Here is a 22742-nt window from a genome sequence, read left to right on the forward strand (position 1 = left end):
ATCTGGTTACCCAAGTGCCACAGTAAGGTCTCTCTGGCCTTCAACACAACCTATAATATAGAGAGTCACTCTTAAAAGAATAATACAATGGTTTCCAGACAACCCAGTCATGTGGAGTGAACTCCCTTTATTCCACCTATACCAGGTAACTATTGTGCAAATGGCTTGACATGAAATGTCTCGACTCACCAATTAGTATTTCTTCAACTAAAGCAAGAGCACTAGTACCGGGAGAAATTAGAACTTGAATCTGTAAGCGCACCTTGTGTGCCACACTGTCAAAATAAGAAGAAATAAGAGATAAGAGAATAAGGCAGTAAAGGATAATAAGGCAAGTGTAGTTCCTCAAGGTCATGAAAAAACAAAAAAAAAAAAACTCATAATATGTAACAATAAAATGGAGGATTATATAAATATAAAATATGTGTTTATAGCTCGCAAGGAACTCAATCTGAAGTTATATTTGCTATCTGCCAGAATAGCAACTATGCAAAATGCACACAGTGACAAAGCGAATGCGAAGTAATTACAGCAGAAAACACCCAAGTGAACATGATGAGCACATCATTTTTTTCAGCATTATGATGCCAATTACTGCATTCAAGTCTGGCGATTCTTGTCATGTCAATATTTTTCTGCTGTGTCACTTAATTGTGGTTCTGCAAAAGTTTTCAATATAGCAGTCTTCAAAAAGTATGAGCAGGGGTGCTTAAACATCAGTTTTTGTCTGTGTAACTTGGCTTCCTGAAGAACTATCATTTAAGCCAAACAAATGCAAATATCTTGATTGCATTGGGCCTCACGTGCTTATTGTGGTCAGGTGGACACAACCTGTTTAGAAGTGGCTAAAGCTTTTGAAACAGCTAATGAATCTAGGAAAATATGGCTTGTGCCCCTTGCACTGTAAGTGGCCCCTGGGCTTCCTCAATAACCATCACAGCCAGATTAGCTTTTTTGGCTCTATATCTGATGAGGTTTTATGGAGATCAGTCTTAAGGCTCTAACTTTGGACCATCATTATGTTTTGAATTTACTAATGACCTGTTACTGTATACTCTGCGCACTCTATACTATGCTCTCAAGCGGTCAAATTTCTAGCTTGGATTGGAAGCTTCAAAAACCTCATCTACCTACGCTGGCAGTTCAAACATAAATGTTCAGCAAAAGTTTATATGAATCGCTTGTTATAGATATACACATTCATCCTCATTGTTTTTCATCCTCATTCTATTCCCAAAATCGGATACCTGGTCTTTTGATTGCGACCAGGTATTTTTTGCACTCAAATTTCGTATGACTCATTAAAAAACTGCTAAAATTATGAGACATCTCATCCTGGCATGCAAGCCATTTGTACAGCTACTCACGTACAAATTACTCACAATGTGAAGTTTTCTAATGCATTTGTGAGTTTTAATGCTGTTCCTTTTCCTGCTAGTTTTTTTATGTATACCTAGTTGATTATACTTCATGCTATGAGCCAGCATTACTCTGGGGCATATAATGGTGTTCATACATGCAAACAGAAGCCAAGCAGAATAGAAGCAATTGATTCAAACTAGGTAATTGTCATTTCATGTTCTAAAATATACACAACGTACAAATGACCATATAGTGTATAGGTAAGAGAACTATAGTGCTTGCAAGACGTTATCGAGAGTCATGAAAAAATGTGTCATTTTCAAGTAACCCCCCATGACCTCATGCTTTATCTCAGCATATTACCTAGCTAGCATCTTGATATTTCCTCATTTTGCCACAGCTGTGGCAAAAGTTTGACCAGAGCACAATGAACTACCATAGGTGGAATGGACAGGAGACAGTAAGAATGCAAGCCGTGCACTGCGTGATGTTAGGTACAGCCAAAACAGGCTGGTCACATCAATACATATAAGAAGTGAACGAAAAACCACTGGTCATGCATGCAACTCCATTCCTGATTTGCAGCACCGCATGAACCACAAGCCGGTTGTTACTTCACACATCTATCAGAAGTATTAGCGGGTGAATGATGTGAACGTCAATAATGCACTAAGGGGTCCAGTACAAAAGGTAAACGCTAGACGACAAGATCACCAATATCCGAGCGGAGAGAAATGGAGGTAAGCAATCATGGTAAGGTGTAGAATGCGAGGAGGAAGAGGAGGAGTCGCCTCGGATGGCAACAATTACCTCGGTGCAGGCGCGATCGGAGGTAGTCCACGTCCTGCCTGAGCGCTAGGTGGAGCCACACCAGCGCCCCTGCCACCCCAATCAGCAGCACCAGCCAAACGGGCAGCCAGGCCCACCAGCGCACCGGCCTGGGGTCAAGGGTCAACCACAGTGCGTCCTCACCTCTGCCCCTTTGGCAACAGCCCCACCTTAGCAACAAGCGATAGGCATATGCTAAACATGATGGCTGGTACAGAAAAATTACATTAAACTGTGACAAGGTACTCCAAAGAAAGAAGGTTTGCATGGAAATGAGAGACAATATGGAGGAAAGGCAGGCAAGTGCTGCTTAAGGCTGGTGCTCATTGCAGGTCGCTCACACTAAAGACATGGATTTGTGTACACTGTACTACAGGTGAAAATAATAACTTGCTGTCGATATGACGGTAAGCCCGCATATGCTTGCTCATAGTACACATTTTTTTCATCAAATGCTCAGCTGTTTCTAGATCGTAGTTTGCATTAGTTGCACATTCTTCTGTCTAATGCCATCGTTTAATCTCCATTCCATGCTAAGGTTTCCCAAAATGAATATTTTATGGACAGAAACTGAAGCTTTGTTTGTGAGAGCGGACTGCGTGGTTTGCAATGTATGTACACTGCAGACGCAACAGACATTTGCAACACTTAACATATGCATATGCCTTATAATTGACTTTTCCTGAGTACAGTTAATGATGACACAATGACACTTATGCCAATTAGAGACTGCAGTCGACTGCTTAGTCATATTTTGAGATTAATATATCCTAGCCAGACATTTGCTGTATGTTTTTCTCCCAATCCCGTTCATTTCCATCAGCTTTCACAGCCGAGTAAAGTTTTATTCCTGTATAAACTGATTTCTAAGTCTGCCATCTCTGTAGCTTTTTGGGTGATTTCTACAGGCAGCGCTTACTAAACGAAATTTTCAGGGTTGTATTAAGTCATGTCACATATTTTACGAATGCAGTTATTATTACGTCCTTATCTCAGCCCTTCAACTCATGTAAAAATGATTTCGCATGTTTTAAAAAGAATTACACAACAGCCAATTTCATCTCAATTCATTTTTTTTTGCAGAGTGTGCAACACCACTGCTCTTAACACTCAATGTTTTCAGTATGAAGTCAAAAAATTCAGTTGAAGTAATTTTTTTGCTAAACAGCTTCTAGAGTCAGGGCTGCAAATGATAGACACTTTTTCTAATGGTTGAACAACTATGACTGTTGTAGACTGTCTTCAAAGGCACGTGTTAGCATTTTTTTTAAGACGTGAAAGCTGAGCAATAGCTACGGACAACATTGAAATATGTCATGAGGTCTCAAAAGATCCATGCATAGATTCCAACTTTCATGCTACCCATTTAAGCCCACTAAGCTTGTCAAACTTCACTCTTAATATTCAAACTTATCTTTTGATATTTCCATCCCAATGACAGCAAGTAACTATGGGGCCAGTCTGCATATGTCTGGACATCAATGAGCAACCTTCACACGTCAATTTAAAAGGAGGAGTTATTGGCGAATACATTTAGGACTTTACCAGATATAAGAAGCACAACCTTTAGGAATTGTCTCTTCTATGTCTCCCTTCTGGTTCAAGCACACTGAAACAAGCGGTCAGGTCACAGGTAAAAGGCAACCAACCACCTCGTTACATAATAAGCAAGAGGAAATTCCAACTTATTTCCTGTGGGCACTTGGGCCCCAACTAACAAGTTGTTTTTGCTGGGAATTGTCTTTAGTTGATGAGCCCTGCATTCAGCCAATAAAGAAAGCTAAGTACTAGACATAAGTGAGTCACTATAATGAACAAAGACTAGAGAACGTGCAGTGGTGGCTCATGCTGCCTTAGCCCTTGCCTACCAAGATTTTTTTATTTTCCCTATGATTCATTTCCAGAAGCGGTTCGCAGGACCCTATATATCCGAGCGTGCAGCTACACCATACGAATACCTCTTATTCACGATGCCACCCACTCTCTACCGGCGATGCCTGACAGCACTGACTGTGCGGGAGCCACGAGGTGGCCGGCGGCGGGCGCGGACCCCGCGCGACCTTCGCGCCTCGAAGCAACAGGAGGCGTACGAGACTCACGGGGCCGCAGTAGTGCGGTACGAGGCAAGCACCGCGTACGATGACTCGACGTCGGACGAGTCCGAGCCATGGCCGCCGTTGCCGCCGGCGGCCGCGGCGGCCCCCTTCCTGAGCAACTCCTGCACCGAGTGCTGCGAGGCGGCACGAGGCGCGGTCGCGCGGCACGACACCAGGGCGTCGAGCTCCTTGCGCTTCTTCATCTTCTTGAACGGTGGGCCCGAGCAAGCATCCGGGCGGCACGCCAGCTTCGCGGCGCCTCGAGAGACGGCCGGGTACGCAGTCCGCGAGGACAGCGGCAGCAGATCGATACGGACCAGCGCGGCGCCAATCAATCCCGCGACGCCATTGCGGCAGCAGACACCGCGTCGCAGCGGGCACGCAGCTCTCCGAGCAGACGACGCGCAGACGACGACGTCCCTGAGCGGCACGGCGGGCTCGGCATCGCGTTCCGCAATGTCTTCGAGTCCGCGGTCCCTCCGCGCTAAGGACAGCAGCTCGAGGGAGAGACTGCCGTCTTCTACTAGAGCTAGAGACTTGCGCAAGTCTCGACCGGTCTGGTCTGACTGCGCGAAGCGGTACGCACGCGTGGCGCTAGTTTCGGTCGGCCATGGAGCGAGCATGACGGGAAACCGCGAACGGAAAGTTTGATTTGCGGCGGACACCAACCATCGGCTATGCGCGTCAACTCCGGTCAGTCGCGGTAGTCGATAAGTATACACTCGAAGGAATTCTAGCTCCCACAAACTATGGTGACGATAGGCCACGGTGAGGGCGCAGTTTCAAACGCTTAATGACCAGGTGACTCGGCAGCAAAGCGGCCCATGGACGGGGGCAGTCAGTGAAATCGGTCAAGGGATCGACTCGAACCTGTACCGTCGACTTACACGCAGGCAGCGACAATTCAGATTCAGCTGGAACGCCGCAACACCAAACTGTCATACAGAGGTTCAATTGAGCACGGATTCAAAACCGACATTTACATATTCCTATCGGCGGTGCCTCATGGAACCGAAGAGCACGTGTGAATGGGCGATTTGGATTCAGATGCTGAATTCCGATAGGGCCGTGACGGACATGAATTGCTCCTTCGTAAATTCGTATAGATGCTCCAGCTCGATCTTCGATTAGAAAGCGACATTTTCCCGCATCCCACTTTGTGCAGCGCGAACTGATGCTTCGCACCACGTGTTACGTACAAGCGCTTCAAACGAGGCGAAAACTATTAATAAAAGCGTAGCCACGACAGCATCAATATGCAACAAGAGCGTTGATGGCCAAGTACCAAAAGCAAATAGAGCGCACCAATTATTGGCTACTAAACGCGCGCGTTCACAAACACTTAGGACGTTCAAGACCACATTTTCGAACCCAGCGCTATTCAGTTGCATGTGCGATGGTTCAGGGCACTGTTTTGCCTCTGGCTGTACACGTCACTGCAGGAGCTGAAAAAAAGGTGCGCCCTCTCCCTCCCTCCTGAAACAAAATGCCCTGCATCACCGCACAATAGTGAATTTATTTACGGTTAACCGTGCCCAGAGGCAACTGCTTTTGAGGTGCACATTCGGATATTCCTTGCTAGAGGCACCGTTGCATGAAGGCCTCTCCATACGAGCAGTGAACAGCACGTGGCGAGCGCGCAGACTTGGCACAAGGAACCATGCGTACGGAAGTGACGGGAACGCGCATAATGGCGGCGGAACGGCGAAACATCTTGGGAAAAGGAAACACCACCGACGCGCCAGTCAACGTCTGAAACAGCGCGCAGAGCGCGGCCAATTGCCGCTGTCGCCGCGGGGTTAAGCGAAGAAGTTCAGAAAACGAAACTATGCGGCCGGGGTACTTTTCGGCCTGCAATAACGGTAGTAGAGGACATGAAATTCAGGCTTGAAATGGATGGGTGGTAATGACCGATCGCTTGCCGTGCCGCGATCACGTCTCTACACGGTCACAACCTCAGAAGATTGTCCGAAATCCTTTTATGGCATCAGACGTCATATGGTGCCCACATTAAGCCGTCGCTGGCATAAGGTCTGTCGAAGGAGACCGATAGAAGCGGCCAGAGTAGAAGGATCCAGGCCTCCGTGCAGCGCCTTTCATTTGTCGCTTCTTCGAACGCCGCACCACACAGCATACAGATTCCTTGGGATACAGCGCGATTCCACTTGTCAATCATCCTTATGACGTTATCAGAAAAATAAAAATCCTGTCCCCACCGGGAATTGAACCTTCACCCCTCGGATCCCCAGCCGAGAGCTTTAACCAACTGCGCCATGCTCGGATCAAGAAACGCATGTATGAAAGTGACCCCGCCGGGCGTCCAATCCAGGCGTCCGCGCGGCGCGTTTCATGTCGCGCTTTCTCGAACGCCGCACCATACAGCACACGGAAGCAGACTCAGTGCCCCGCCGTGGTGGTGCAGTGGTAAGACTTCCGACTACTGTGCCGGAGTACCCGGGTTCGAACCCGACCTCGGCGGTTGCGTTTCGATGGAGGCGAAACGAAGAGGCGTCCGTGTGCTGTGCGATGTCAGCGCACGTTAAAGATCCCCAGGTGGTCGAAATTACTCCGTAGCCCTCCACTACGGCTCCGCTTTCTCTCTTTCCACTTTCACTCCCCCCTTCCGCCCTTCCCTTACGGCACGGTTGAGGTGTCCACAGAAAACAAGTGAGACAGTTACCGCGCCTCTGCCTTCCTATAAATCAATCAATCAGGCAGCAGACTCAGTACAGCATGCATCAGCGGCGTTTGAAATTGGTTTACAGGAAAGGCAAGGCGCATAATCTGTCACAATTCTCCACATACACCTGAACCAGGCCATAAGGAATAGGAGGAAGGTGGGAATGAAAGAGAAAAAGAGGCGCTATAGTGGAGGGCTCCGGATCACCCCCCTATAAAAGTTCTCGCCTTATCGAACTTTAGTGGTCCAAAGTACCCCCTAGTCACCTTTCCAGTTGCTTCCACACTTTTATCGGGACATCCGTCTTATGGTACGCTTGGCTTTCATATTGAATGCTATAGTCTTGGCGGTATGCTTCTTCCCGTCTATGCCTTTGCCAGTTTTTCATATTGGGAGATTTGGCTGGCCTCTATCACTTTCTGCCAGCATATTGTGCACCTCCCAGCTTCGTTAGCTGGTTCGCAGACATACTGATGGGGAGACCAAGGGCTGTTTTTATGCTCCTCCTGATGATTGCCTCAATCTTAGCCTTCTCGCAGTTGGCCAGGTGTAAGTATGGGACAGCATAGGCAATTCTGCTGATGACAAAAACCTGTGCGAGTCTTAGGAGGTTGGCTTCTCTCATACCCAACTTGCGATTAGTGATGCATCTAATTTGTTAAGCACAACCTTTGATGTTCCTTATAGCTTCTCTGTGATGACCATTTTCCTGTAGCCACATACCTATGATCCCAATCTTGCCCACTTTGGGAATAGGCACTCTGTTTGCCTTTAGTTTGATTTTCGGTTGTTCTTTGTCCAACCTGCTGTGTGGTAGTTAGTACACGAGCATCTTGGACATTTCAGGAGAACATTTGAAACCTCCAAGGGTTATGTATTCTTCAACTGTTTTGACAGCTGTCTGAAAAGTGCAATTTGTCTATCACTACCTCCCGCGGACCAGAGTGTGATGTCGTCTGCATATAGGTAGTGGTTTAGGCCCTGAATTCCTTCTAGCTTTGATGGAAGCTTGATCAGTGCAACATTGAAGAGCATGGGTGGAGCCTACAGCCTCCGGCTCACAATTTGCTCGTATGGCATAGTTTGGTTTGGTTTGTAGGGTTTAACGTCCCAAATAGTGACTCAGACTACAAGAGATGCCGTAGTGGAGAACTCCGGAGATTTAGACCACCTGGGGATCCTTAACATGCACTGACACTGCATAGAACACGGGCTGCTTACTGTTCACATCCATCGAAAAGCGGGCACCGTGGCCGGGATTCGATCGCGCATCTCTGAGCACAGCAGTCGAGCGCCGTAACCACTGCGCCACATACATGGCGGGGCTCGTGCAGCATAGTATGAGCTAATAAGGCATAACCTACATGTGGCACCCTTTACAGCCTACAGCGCCCCGCGTGATATCAAACGATTTCTCGTTGAATTTCGCATACATCTTCTACTCAAGTTGGAGGCTAACACGCTGCAGGAATCCACCTTTTCACAAGATGTGGCGTCCTCTGTGGAAGAGTTGAAAATTCGTCTGCTACTGATTGTGTCCACCAGAGACGCAGCCGCCAGCGAAATGGCGATGTGTGTACTTGGCAATTACCACCATCTGTCGCATATGCCTGTCATGAATATGAACTGGTAGAATGAACTGGTAGGGTAGAATAGATGCATCGGAAAGGTGCCAGCCTGAAGATGGTGCCAGATGACGACCTGTTGCCGAAAAAGTGTAGGATGGGGTGGAGAGTACTGTTGTTGAGCTAAGTGCAGCTCGGCGAGAAGAGAGGACAAAGAAAATAGTGGAGGTGGGGTGTCGGCAGAGCCATCTCCGGAGGTCCAACTGGAGAGTTTTTTGGCTTGCACATGAGTGCACTCGTTATCAGGAATGTCTGTATGCTTAGGCACCCAGACCAGCTCGTGGCATGTAGCTTTGCGATAGGAGTGGTTCAAGAAGATGGACTGTAGTAGATAGGAGGGTGCTGTAGATAAAAGCGCTGATGGACCACCTGTAAGTCAGTAAGGATGCAGATTTTCTTGGGGAGGCAAAGTGAATGTGTAGGGAAATACCTTGTGCGATTAGCCATTTCCTCGAGAGAAGACGGTTAAGCGAGAGCACACACACTGGCGAGATATCTGAAAGATGAAGGTCTGCTTCGACAACGACGGGAACCCTCCCGCACACTGCGCCCAGACTGGCGTCCATGTAGAGTACATGAACATTCAAACGAGATAGGCATGCATGAAAAAGCATTAGTTTTGTAAAGAAAATTTTCAGTTAGAAGCTGACCCCGTTCAGGGAGAGTCAATAGCTGTTGTGCTGAGACACATCTTGTGTGGACTCTACAAGCATCAAGATCAAAGGTAAATGTAAGAATGAATAATTCGTGTCATATTTCCACAAATGCTGCTTTTTCACAGTGCTTTTCAACAAGTGTCCAAATAAACATAGCTATAGCACCTTCAGCAGCAAGATTTGACATTTAATCACATTAACAACACGATCATCACAACTAAGCAATTTTAAAAGTTTAAAAGGTATCAGACACATCCTATCTTCCTCCCTTGTGTCTGTATTTTTGCACCAGTCAAGATGGTGCAACGGGTGGCCATAAAATGAAGTTAAAACTCAAAGTAATCTGAAACATAGTTTGCAACCATAACATGAAATGGAGAAAACTGACACTTATGTAAATTAAGACAATACTGCCATCAAACACAGCACGGCAAAGAAAAACCACAGATACCATCTGCGTGACTGAACGATACCTGATAGAACTGGGAGCAAAGCCATCTGCGTGGCATTCCAGCAACCCTGCCTGCTGAACAGGCAGTGCTTTACCGTTATTAAGTTCAACTTGGATAACGAAATACACACTTTTGGATCAGATATAAAACAATAACCAAGTGTGCACATCTCTTCTTCATGACAGAAAGAACAGGGTGGACCTCAACTTGGAGTACAGTCACTTTATTTTTGATCGTGTGTTTCGTCCTTTGTAATTATGTGTAAGACATTGTTATACACAGATCACAATGTGCCATTTGCATGCAATCACTTAATATTTTATAACCTAATCTCTTTTTACCTTATTTCGATTTTCCTTTCGTTTCAGCAGTTAAGCAGTGGCTACAACGTCAAACATAAGTCTAAGTTGAGCTGAGAGATCAAAAACCTGGTACATAGTCACTCCGTTTTTTTATATCACTACAAATGCTAAAGCCAGCATTCCTCAAGAACAGGCATCACATTGAGTGAAAGAGTACCGAATATACGAATATCACAGTTTTTTCATTTCTCACATGATATAGATTTGACTTTGATGCCATTGCCATCACTTGACTGTTCAAACCAAACAGAAGCAGGTAGGAGAAAAATTTCAATTCTAAATTTCATACCAGCTCTAGGTGAAAACCATGTAGTGTTCCATGTGCAGTAATGTATTGAGTATCATTAGCAGGAAGAAAAACAGAACAAAAGCTTAGTATGTGCACTCCTTTAAAAGATTTAGAAAAGAACTGCCATCAATATCCATGTAAGTGTCTCCTTCCCATCTTCACTGTTTCCACTCTGAGACAAGGACTACAAGCATACCAAGCCTCTGATACAAAAAGGTGAGCCCATCAGTGTCTGTTAGAAAGTGAATGCAAATCTGCATTACTTATGCAAGTAACCAACGTGCACCGCTGAACTTCAAACCAGTGTTTTATGTGCTTACTGCACACTTCAGCAGACTATATTGGTGAGAGCCTATGTGGATGGAAACAGGTCCTTGGAACGTCACCGATGAACTTATAGAAAGAAATGTATAGACACCCACAAAAATAGGGAGACTATACAATATATGTTAAAGGCAGCCCATACCTGTAATGTGCATCTTAAAGTACACTCAACTGAAGACAGTTTTGCCTCCCTTATGAATTCTCCCACTGTCAGCAATGGCAGCTGATTTATTTATCCTTCTTGCCACTTTAAACGAGTATAGATGCCAAATTTTAATTGTGTGTTCTGTTTCGAAATACATTAGCGAGATATTAGAAAACCTAGGCAGCTAGGCAGACTTTGTGAAAAAGAGGCAAATAATTTACAACTGAGTTCTTTTTCTTTCGTGCTAATTCAATTTTGGGTTAAACCACCGACAAATGGTTGTGATGTAACAGGCTATTTGAGGTCAAATGAGGCATACAAAAATTGCAGTATGGTTGCCATTTTGTTTATTTTGATTTGCACAAACTCTTATGCAGGTCTGCCCGACGGTTGGAACTGAAAAAAAAATGAGTAAGCAGTGATTCTGCCACAGCTTTTTCAAGCCTTGCGCAACCTCAACATGTTTGTAATGTTAACAGCCTTTACTTGATGACTTCAACTATAAATTATTTACCTGGTGTAAGTGAATTCCGTGTCGTGTCTGATGCATGTTTCGTCTTGCACATTATTTACACATTTCGAAGAAAAAGAAACATGCAGCGAAAAGTTTGGCATCTACTCCTTTAGCATCTTTTCTACCAGTACAGTCCAACATTGTATATGATTGTTGTTTATTTTACATGCGTAGTGTCTAATTATGTGAGTTCAAATTTGAACTGCACAATGAGGTTATCTTTTTCGTTCCGCTGTACCAAGAAATGCAAAGAATCACATTCATTTTTCTGCTTCCAGTCACATCAAAACTTCTGATAAAACTCATTACAGACTAATAAAAGATATAACAACTTTGTAATGGATGCGAATTCAGTTTTTGATACTTTTCTGTCTACTACCGAGTCATGGTTACACAAGCCATATGATGCTGTCTAGCTTAGTTGCTGATAATGAATTGCTTCTGGAGCAAAGACATCTCCAGCCACATCGCACCGGACACATGGTGACTCATCAACTAAGGCCCACACCACATGCTGTCTTTCAAATACCTGCATGTTCAATAAAAGCAAGTTGTAGTGGGCCTAAAAGCTATCAGCATGCATGTGACTCGCAGTGGACTGTGAGGGTGGTAAGTACCACATACAGTAAAACCTTGTTACAAAAGACACTCAAGGGACCTGAAAAACATGTCTCTTGCAACCAAAAATTCTAAAAGCACTGCGTTAATTAGTTTATTGCACATCAGCATATAAATGCATTCACACGCATTAACAGGAAATTGTTCAGGAAAGCTTGAAGAAGTTATTCATACTAGTATGTATTTTTGTGAGTGCAGAGTGTATTCCCCAAATTCTGGAGGTAAAGCACTTCACTTTGCAAGCCTTCCTATTGCTCTAAAACCTTTGAGGCACTCTTACATGCTAGTCACCTTCAGATGCTTACAGGCTCGTCACCCTCAGATGACTCACAAAGAGAAAGACATCAGGAGTCTATGCTTTCATCTTGTGATCAAATTTTAACAGTGAGGAGTTAAAAATGCTGAATGTCATTCATGCATTTTGATTGGCTTCGTATGTAACAGTAATGCGATGCCGTTTTGACTTTCCAATCATGGTGAAGCACTCCTCAGTTCCTGACATACACAACAAAAAGGACACTGAAATGGAACAGAATTTAGCTAAGGGAATCTGAAGTGCGCCATGTACGAGTTGGTATGTTCCAGATGCATTGCATGAGCACACCTGGGTTGTGTCTCTTCTAAATAGAGAAGAATGTACTCCACGAACCTGAAAAAGTTGTCCTTAGTAACCGAATGTCTTTTGTAACCATGTCTCTTGTATGCAATACTGTTAATATGGCAGACATAGAAAAACCAACCAAACCATTTTCAAATGTCTCTTATAACCAAGTGTCTCTAGAAACAGTGTCTCTTGTAACGAGATTTACCTGTAATTATAAAACCTGGTAAGTTTTTAGCTTTGTCTCAGGATAATTTCCCTGAGACAATGCAATAGAAAATTGTACAATATATTTCACAACAGTAAAAGCACAGCAGTCACGAAGATAGGCGTACTATTACAAAAAAACTATAGAGCTACTTTTAGAACAGTGTGCTAGCTATTCAGTGTGCATGTAAGATTTGTAACGCTTCCCTTCAATTTAAAGGCTTACTAGACCAAAATTTCGCGCTGGTTGGTTATGCTGTCAATACAGTGCCATGTAATGACCGTTATTATTTACGATGAAAGGCAGTAAAGCGGTAACCACATGAGGCGACAACCCCTAGCGATCCGTCACGCAACGCCGCCGCCAATGTCTGTCGCTGCCGCTGGTGCACATCGCACGGAGTGACGAAGATCAGCGACAGAGAGGTGCGTTTTCAGTGTTGCTCTGTTACAGCTGCCTCGTCGTTCGGTCAAGGGGAGTGTAATCACGCTATATTCCGTTTCTAACATAAACAGCATGAAGTATAATAAAACACTGATGAAATTTCTTGTAGTACATCGCATTTTAAAGGGTCACAGCGCAGCGGTGCGCTACTACACTGCGATGCCGATTTGCATTGCAAGCAGTGACTTTTCCCTGCTCCTTTCGAAAATAACCAATATCTAGCCTACTAGCCTTTTATTTTCTTTTACTACCCTTCCAAGCTTTTACTGAAATGTCTTGATGCGCACATAATATACGGATCAGACGAAGTGAGCGTCTGCAGGCACTGGGTTCTTAGCCCAAACCGGACTAGAAAAAAAAGAACTCACCCGCAAAAAAGAAAAAAGCCAGAACGGAAGTTGAGCACCCCAAAGCCTTATGCGATTGGCTGCCTCGCGAGCTGTTTCCAGGCGACACGTGAAATTTTCTAAAAAAACCCAGGAACTGAGCAACAGCAACGAGCGGCAATACTTTGGCGGCCCGTTGCGCGGCGTGTTGCCACGAATTGTCGCCTCATGCGGTTAGTGTTTTAAGCATACCATATTTCAGTTAAATGCGCTTAGACATCAATACCAGATGACGCGGCACTGTAACGGTGCACTAAGCAGCTGGAAATTATGCATGCCCGAGATTCCGAAACGCTTTTGCTGGTTTCAGGAAAGCAACTCAAGCAAGCAAGCACTTGGACTGGAAAGAAACCCTTTTTTGATTTTGTTGTGTTCGCATGCTTATCACCTGTGCATCTTGCTGCGAAGTCTGACTGTGGCTACTGTGGAGGAAAAATCTGAACTGCTGGCGCCATGCTAATGCAGTGCGGCATTGTTTGTCGCTTCAACATGTACCTCCATTCTCGGGATCAGCCTTCACTGGTTTCCGAAGAGTGATAAGTTGTGCAAGTTATGTATGGATCATGGCGCTGAAGCAAGACCAACTGAAGCTGAACAAGTCGAGTATTTTTGGTCAATGCACTTCAAAGTAGGGGCCTTTGTGCATGATGCCAACATCGCTGCAAGTCTGCCGTACATGTGTCGCTCCTCATCAGCCCCCATGTCACATTTCAGTACAGCAATGTGTCTCCTTTTTACCTTATATCTAATTTTCTTTTTCAACATTACATAATGCTTGTTTTGATTGGATAGCCTGCATCAAGATGATTGATAATGTTCTTGAATTCAAGATGGAGCATAGCTGTTTGACACAAGAAAAAAATGAGTTTAGTTCTCCTACCAGGTTGTCTGTAGTGCATGGCCAGGCTGTACGTTCCATGAATTAGAAGAAAAGTCTTCATTTGTATGGGTAAATTTTGTGTCTGTAGTTTCGGATATTACATCTGCCATGAGAAAGGCAAGTAATTTTATCACCAAAGCTGAAATTCACATTTTGTCTTTTGGCCTACAAGATGCATAGCAATTCACTTTACTCTGGATATCTCTTGGATTTACATAATTAGCTTGCACCCACTACTTTCATTGATATGTTTCATATTCTTTATGTCTGCTCCTATTCCCCATGTGCAGGTCAAAGTACAGCCACCCATATCTTTAACTGGCGTGCACGATGGCCGCCTTTTCTATGTGCCTGCGCCTTAGGGCAAATAAAACTTGCTAGAAGGCCAAGATTAAGCAAGGGCTTGGAAAGCCTTTGCTTATACCTGGACTTTTCGCACGTTAGCTCCTCTGTAGTGATCAGAATCAAAGAAAATGTGGCTGTCACGCAAGTGAGTTAGAGTTTGGCGGCTCTACATACCAATAGATCTGTCTGAATATAGAAACGACTTGATGATGCAATTGGCTATTTGCACTTGGGCTATATTGGATTACACTTCATTACTGAACGATGTGCAAACTTTGCACAAGCTACAATTAAATACTGCCGGGCAAACAATACTTAAAAGCTGCACGACGTGACTGGGGTGAGCACTTTTGCCAAGATTCAATGCTTTGAAATCTGTCATACATAAACCTTCTCAGGTATTGTATCCTAATGTAGACATTCAAAGGTGTATTCATTCATATATAAGTGTCCTATATAGAGCAAAAGCTGTCCACTGCAACTGGTGTCAGTGCTGTGCATCAGCTCCCTTGAACAGACAATGCAGACATTCTGCCTCAAACAAGCGGCACTTCTGGCAAGGGGTAACGGCACCCTTTTTTCCAGGTTCTGATTTAAAAATGCTCGATTTGCATGTCCTGCTTGCACCGTAAGTGCTGAAAGCTGGAAAATGATATTTTGCTGGTAACATACTCCAGAAGTATAATACGAAAAAAAAAAAGTCTTTCGGATGCCTCAAAACTTTCGATCAAATAGGTCTTTAAGGGCTTTCAAATACTGTAATCATGGAGACAACTGGTTAGAAAGTAGAAGAAAAAAACAACCACATGCCACCAGTGGAATCCGAGCCAATGACGGCCGAATTTTGCACCTGCTGGTCTGCCGCCTTAGCTATGACACCTGTTCAGCCTTTTACGATCCCATGTACAGGGTCATCCACTAGCTATAACATAGTCACTGCTTTCAAAGCAAAATTCCGTCGCACGCAGATGCATATTGATGCAAAATGATGCAAGCACAGAGGGAGCCGGACGTGCTGCTTCACGTGGACTGCGACTTAGCTTTATTGCATGGCCGGGTCAGACGCAATGACATTTTTTAAGCAGGGACCTTGTTATAGCTAGAAGTGGACGAGGCTGTACATATGCTGCATGTATGTTATCCTTGAGAGAGTTCATCAGTGCCATTTCCATCCATAATGGCTGATGCAGTATGTCCTGTTTTACCATGAATGTCATGTGGAGCATGATGTAGTGGGGAGGGCGGGAGCTGCATGATCAAACATTTACGCTACCTGCGATGAAATCAAAGGTGTGTGACGGAATCAAAAAAGCAGCAAATTCATGTATACTTCAAAAGGCAGCGAAGCGTTTTAACCACGCCCCTTGTTTGCACTTGTACAGGTGTAACATATTTTGAGTGAAGCGAGGGCATTAATTTTCCTCTGTGCAAAAATTTCTCAATTTTCTCTGCGCTGGCCATTTGCTAGCAGAGCTGTAAGTTCCAAACATAATAAAAAGTATTTAAGTAATGTTCTAGAATGATACCCCAAGTGCTAAGAGAAAAATTCAGGACACAATTTGCACTGTGGGAATCAGGACGACACTGCCTGGAACAGTAAAAGTTTGCAGCTGCTACGAGTGCTCCCATCACGAGCTTCTTCATGCTTGTCGCTTGTGCTGTCGGAATAAGCAGGCACTTACTGTTCTGTCGGTAGATGGTGTAGAGGTGGTCGAGACGAGAGCGGACGCTAAGAAGGAACCACGCCTGTGCCACCAGGATGGCCACACCCAGCAAAAAGCCCACCGTCTTGACCATGGAGAAGCAGCCCTCACTGTTGCCACCGCAGCAGGCACCACCTGGATGCGGGCCGCCAGGAAGGACCAGTCCACGGGCACCCCGCAACCGCCTGCACAAAATGGCGCCATAGGCCAACAGGAATCACACATTGCATACAAGCTAGAGAATAACGTCACATTTTATTCCAATGCGTGGTATTCTTGCCAAAGTGCACAATGAAATCGGAGAGAACTGACCTGAAAACGCCTTTCTCTGATTCAAGGTGAATTTTTAAACTAGAAAACATTGTTTCTTTAGAAAATATTGTTCTAAGCTCTGCCATAAGGGAAAAACTGAAAGAAGTAGTGGACGAAAATAGAGAAAAGCAGTCACTACACTTCAAGACATTCCGATGGTTTCTGATTACCTGGAGCACTTTAGCATGCATTGACATCACCAACATACAAGCATCTTGCACATTTTGCTTCCACTAAATTACGAGCACCGACCTCGTGCTCGGAAGCCAAGCACCATGACTACTCGACCTTCCACAAAAGTTCTAGAAAGTTGGAGCGCATTCCTTTACAGACCTATAGCGCTGACTAGGTTGACATTAATTACAATTGTATTGTCGTCTTATATCTAGTCACTTTTGTGGATTCTTCTCTCAAACACACCAGAATAGATAGCCACAAAGCTACGCGTTTTCTAACCAGAGAATCCTTCAAAGGATGTCTGCAATCACTGTATTTCCCTGTGTGTAAGACGTAATATTTTAAAAATAATTTTGATACCACATCCTATACAATGGTGCACCTTTTATGCAGTTTTCTTTTTGTGCAACTCCTATGTGAACATCATCGTGAAATATCAGAGATATTGACTTCCACCACTGCGAAACCTGTGGCCACCTCACAGGTGCCAAGATTTAGCAGTACAAAATGCAAAAGACAGCGACATGCACGCTCCTCTCTCACCTGCGCTGCCAATACAAGCCATCAGGACAAGGTGACTCCCTTTTCCAGTTTTGATTAAAGGCAATGTGACCCTTTACATTGTTGCCACATGCAAATTTGGTTGGTGCATGTATGTTTCCACTTCTTGCATGTACTGGGCCAATGTCCGAGCATGGCGACCATGAGAGCAGCGATTTTCAGTGCGAAGAGGATATCTTAGTGGGAGTTCGCCACTATGAATCGGCAAACGTTTTTATACTGCGACAACAGATGAAGCCTTTAAGCAAAAATAAAGTGTTACTGAATCTGTCTGTGCAAATTTGGGTGTGAACGTTGCCTGTTGCTTTTTACTAATTCGCGCTGCATAAGGAGTGTTGTCGGATGCACAGAGCATTTCATGATGGTCACGCAAGCATGTAGAGTCCCGCCCATTGCTCTAAGAGGGCAAATTCATGTGCATCTTATAAACCGGAATATATGGTAAACAGGAAGCTATAGTCAACCTTAGCATACTAGTAAATTAACAGTGAAGTATTGAAGGGTGTAACAGGGTGTAACACCCTGTTAGGGTAGGGTGTTAAGTGGGGTATTAAGTAGGGTGTAACACCCTGAGCTGAATATCATGACCTACAAGATGCCATAGTGGAGGACTTCAATTTGATTTCAACTGCATGGGCTGTTTTTTAATGTGCATCAATATTGCACAGCAGAAAACAAGTGTGTGCACGTCTTGCCTCCACAAAAATGTCGCCACCATAGCCAAGCATTCAATCGTAATATCTTGGGCTCACCAGCTAAATGCTGCAGCCACTGTTGCCATGTGGCGGATCATAACTGAAATAAAACCAACTGTAGCGACAGTCAGTGGCTACAGAAGTATGCTTGTCACAATTGTACACAAGCAGTAGCATCAGTCCAGATGGCTCGTTGCATACACAGCCACACTGACATCATTTTGTATTTTGACGACTGCAGAGTATCACCACTGCAAAGGCTGTACAACAGTTGCGGTAATCAAAGTGCAGCGTATACAACCTTTGTCAACTATATACTATCAAAGGTTTGAGTCTAAGCTTAAAGCTTTCTAGCACCCTTTAGCACCCTGACCATTACAAGGTTTTGGATCAGAGTAAACGCTTTGAAAGCTATCCATGTGAAACAAGCCATACTGGACGGCTGTGAAGAAAATCAGGTAGGCTGTACACTTCTGAAAAAATGTGTATGTTCCCCATCATAGCAATTTTAGCCGCAACTCTTACTTTTTCCCATTTCATTACAATATACGCTCGAAACCTCACGTTTGAATTGGTAAGCCTCTTTACAATCGTACAGATACCAAGTGAGGGGTAAGCGGGCAGCCTATAAAGTGCACTTATCAGTTTTCAAGGCTGTCAGCTAATTGCTGGGTCACGAAAACAGGTCTGCTTTGTGAAGCTGATCAAGCAGAACTGTCTCAAGAGTGAGTGCCAAAACTTTTGCGCCGCAGGCAGCACTGTGCCTTCCACTCGAGCAGCGATAAAGCTCAAGTGGCGGGCCGAAACCGCGATACAGATCAGTGTGAATCAGCAGTGAAAGCAAAACGACGGCGCAAAAGGCGAGGGTAACAGCCGGCTGTTGCGGTCGCAACTGACAACCAGCCTATGTATCCGTGTACCTAGACTTTTAACCAGGATACCTGACGAATCACGCTAGCCATGATTTATTACTTGTGGCTTCGTAATGGCAACCAGCGAGCTGGGGCTACCAGAGGTAGTGTTAATTTAGAGGCTCTTACGACATTAGAGTACGAAACAAGTATTTTGATGTGTCCTAGGAGCCTTTTCTCTCTGAGTGAAACTGCCCGCTGTCTGATGACCCCGACGACTTACTTTCGGAAGCGCACTTTGCGCTTGGGAGGTACTAGCTGAAGCGGCTCGGGCTCGGACTCGCTCTCTGAAGAAAGCTCGAGCAGCTTGGCTGCCTCGCTCTTATTCTGTGTGGCTCCATCGCGTCGGAATGAGTCTGTGGTCGGGGCACCGCCACCGCCAGTCCACTCTTGAAACGGTAGTTCTTGGGACATGTTGCCGGTCGGGCCGCGAGCGTCACGCAACACCGTCGTCGCTACCGCCACATCGTCAACACTGTGCACATTTCGCTTTCACTCACGATGACGGGCACGCACACTACAGCCGGCTTGGTGGTGGTTTCGTGAGCTCGTGGCGGTAATAATGCGGAGCATTCACTTTACCGCACCATCTGGTCGCACAAACTTGCGCTGCTTGCACAACACGGACCAAGTAAAATAAGTTCACACTTATCAGCGTGCCCGATCGACTTTGCGTGGGCACGGATTGGCTGGGATTGACTGGGATTGGCTGCTGACGCCATTAATTTTTAGTTTAATACCTAGAACTACTAGAACACCACTAATCGAGGGGCGTCTGGGGGGCTCTCGGACCCCCACCAGTATTTAAGATCTGGTACTCCCCTGATGGGGCTGGTACAGGTGGGGGCTAGCCTGCCACAGAATTTTTATCTGTTGTAGGCCGTCATTGCACCCGCCACTGTTTCGGTGGTGGACGACAGCTGTTGTTGCGGCGCGCGACTTTCTCTCCCTCTTCCTTTTCTTTCTTCTCTATTTTCTCTTCTGTCTGCACGAAATTACTCCGTAGCCCTCCACTACGGCTCCTCTTTCTCTCTTTCCACTTTCACTCCCATCTTCCTCCCCTCCCTTACGGCGCGGTTCCGGTGTCCACAGAAATCAAGTGAGACAGTTACCGCGCCTTTCCCTTCCTATAAATAAATCAGACAGCGGAGGTGGCTCAGCTACAGAGCCAGAAGCAGGCCCGTGCATTTTCGTTTCCTTCTTCCTACAGCCACAACAACAACAGTATTTAAGATGTGTCTGAGACCCCCCCGTGCTCGAATGTGGATACGGAGCAAGCGGTCATTTTTTTATTGCTTTCAGCTGTTAAAAAAGCATTTCTGTCTTTTGTTTCAACAGTTTTGCAGTGAGTTTTAATAAAAACCGTGGCCATATATAAAAACCGAAGACTGAGAAAAATAAAGTTCGAAACGATGTGCGAAGCGGGCCACTATAGGAGCTTTCTCTCTCACCCTCGTTATAAATTTCCCTTTCCACCTGCTCGAATTACCGTTGGACTCCCCTCCGATGGGTCCAGACCCATGAGCCAGACTTTAAGCACTGGAGGCCGATGAGGGAAAGTGAAGGTGAAGCATACTCTCAAGGTACGTAGGCAGTTTTCCTCGTGGAGATCTTGCATGCTTATGCAATTGTTAAAGGCAGACTACTCGGGAATTCCGAGATCTAATAATGAAAAGCTTTAAGTGGGGTCTGAGACTCCCTCATGACAATGGCATTAATCTGAAACAGGCAATCGCTTTTTTCTTTTTATTTTCAGCGATGGTCGGAAAATCTCTTCTCTATCGCTTCAAAAGTTACGTTTTGGTTGTCAACAAGGTTCACTGCATGTGTTTTCCAAATTTTGATGCTGAAAATTAATAAAAAGTCGCTAGAGCTGCGCATACTTTGGAAAATGTGTCATAAAATGAGCAAAAGCCTTCTTTAAAAGTTATTCTTTCCCTTTGTATAAAACGTCATAAACCGAGAAAAAAAAAACGTTTAAAAATCATTCCTCTGTTGTGCATTTAACTATACGTAAAAGAGACCACCGGACACTTTCTCCATCTATTTCCCTCTCCTCCTGAGATCACCCTTCGATGACTCTGAGCGTGCACGGTTCTCTCGCAGTTTCAGAGCTACTTCGCCTCTGTCAAAATAGATTCGATTCCGCATTTCTGGGCTAAGCAGATGAAAATTATAGCGTGCAATTTTTACGTTACCTCGACTGTATTTCGCGTTTCGTCGCGGGTCACTCGATCCTGTCCGAACTACGCGCGCTAACTGCCTGAAACGGAAGGCGCGGACACGTTAAAAACGTTTTGAAGTTTGTTGAAGCATCAGCCTGTACGAATGCGACTGCGGAGCGCACTGGTGCATTGATTTCTCAACACACCTTCTAGAAGCTTCCCATGTCATTTTACACTGATGGCAGCCAAACAAGACCGCTTCTTCTCGACTCTTAGCTCCTTTCTCCCGCTAAAATTCATTCATTCATTCATTCATTCATTCATTCATTCATTCATTCATAAACCTTTATTCATGAGGATGACCTGAGGCCTAGAGGGGAAGGGGGTGGGTAAAATCTCGTCGCCTGGGTGGATCATTGCTTACAACGATGCTAGAGGGCTCCAGTGGATGCGTGTTTGATCCCAGCCGCAGCGGCCGTTTTTCGACATATTCGTGTACAATATTTTAGTGCACGAGAGCGCCCCAAGCCTGTGTGCCATTGGAATGCTAAAATCTAATAACTAAATATAGATTCGATTCCTGGGGAAACGACAGGACATAGAAATTACTATGGTATAGGGCTCTTACCGCGCGTTGACCTGCCAATCTCGCTACTCTCGAGGCTATCTTATACACCCGGCTTATGTTTTGCGACAGGAAACCCAGTCAAAAAAAAAAAGCCATTGGGACCATTTGGAATCTCCAAATGGTTCCATTTGGTTCCAAATGAACCCAATTGGGCATTCGATGGGACCCAATTGGACATCGCTCTCAAATTGGTTAGTTCAATTGGATTAACCAATGGTTCTGCAAATACCAATTGGGCATTCGAAATGGTTCCAATTGGGTGCAAAATTCCAATCGAATTTTCCAAATGGAGCTCAAAATTCCAACGGGAAATTATCTCCCAATTGGGTTTCTCCGTTGGATACGAAAATTCCAGTCGTCCTCTGAGATAGCGAATTATATTATATATCTCTTAAACGATTAGCTGCTTGGCCTAAAAAACTATGGCACATACACAGCATGGGGCGATTGTCATTTATTCTCAGCGTTCACGCCACAATTCGCTGCATGCGATGGGATGTTACGCATCTGAATATGAAATATTGGTAGGCCGTGAAGCCTGCCAAATCTCGCCTGGACGTAATATCGATCGGCCTCCAGCTCCATGCCTGGCACCCTTTCTCCCACCACCCGGCTCTACGAACTGCTTAAAACTATAATCGACGCTTCCAACCTCTCTGAACGCTCCAGTAACGACCTCCACCTCAAGACCAAGCCAGTGCTGAACCTGGTCTTCCTGAAAACCTACTCTGACCTCACCGCCAACCGTTTATTGCATATCACCCACATCAACCTC

At 45.0% G+C, this 22742-nt stretch overlaps 1 protein-coding gene across 2 annotated transcripts in view; it reads right to left on the bottom strand.

Moving 5' to 3' along the window:
• Positions 1-19644, bottom strand: part of LOC146181493 (uncharacterized) — a 43061-nt gene extending 23417 nt beyond the window's left edge. The window contains exons 1-2 of one of the 2 annotated variants that reach the window (XM_084576557.1): positions 19398-19644; positions 16498-16703 (exon numbers count right to left, since the gene is read on the bottom strand). In XM_084576557.1, coding sequence (XP_084432683.1) covers positions 16498-16703; positions 19398-19588 — 397 coding nt within the window. In that variant the 5' untranslated portion in view covers positions 19589-19644. Of the gene's footprint in view, positions 1-2172; positions 2495-16497; positions 16704-19397 lie in introns of those variants that run through there. The other variant, XM_084576558.1, reaches the window with a different exon arrangement.
• Positions 19645-22742: the final 3098 nt, after the last annotated feature.

The sequence above is a fragment of the Amblyomma maculatum genome, chromosome 8 (assembly GCF_055883805.1).
Source record: "Amblyomma maculatum isolate TAMU_Amacu chromosome 8, ASM5588380v1, whole genome shotgun sequence".
In the NCBI taxonomy this organism is placed as follows: Eukaryota; Metazoa; Arthropoda; class Arachnida; order Ixodida; family Ixodidae; genus Amblyomma; species Amblyomma maculatum.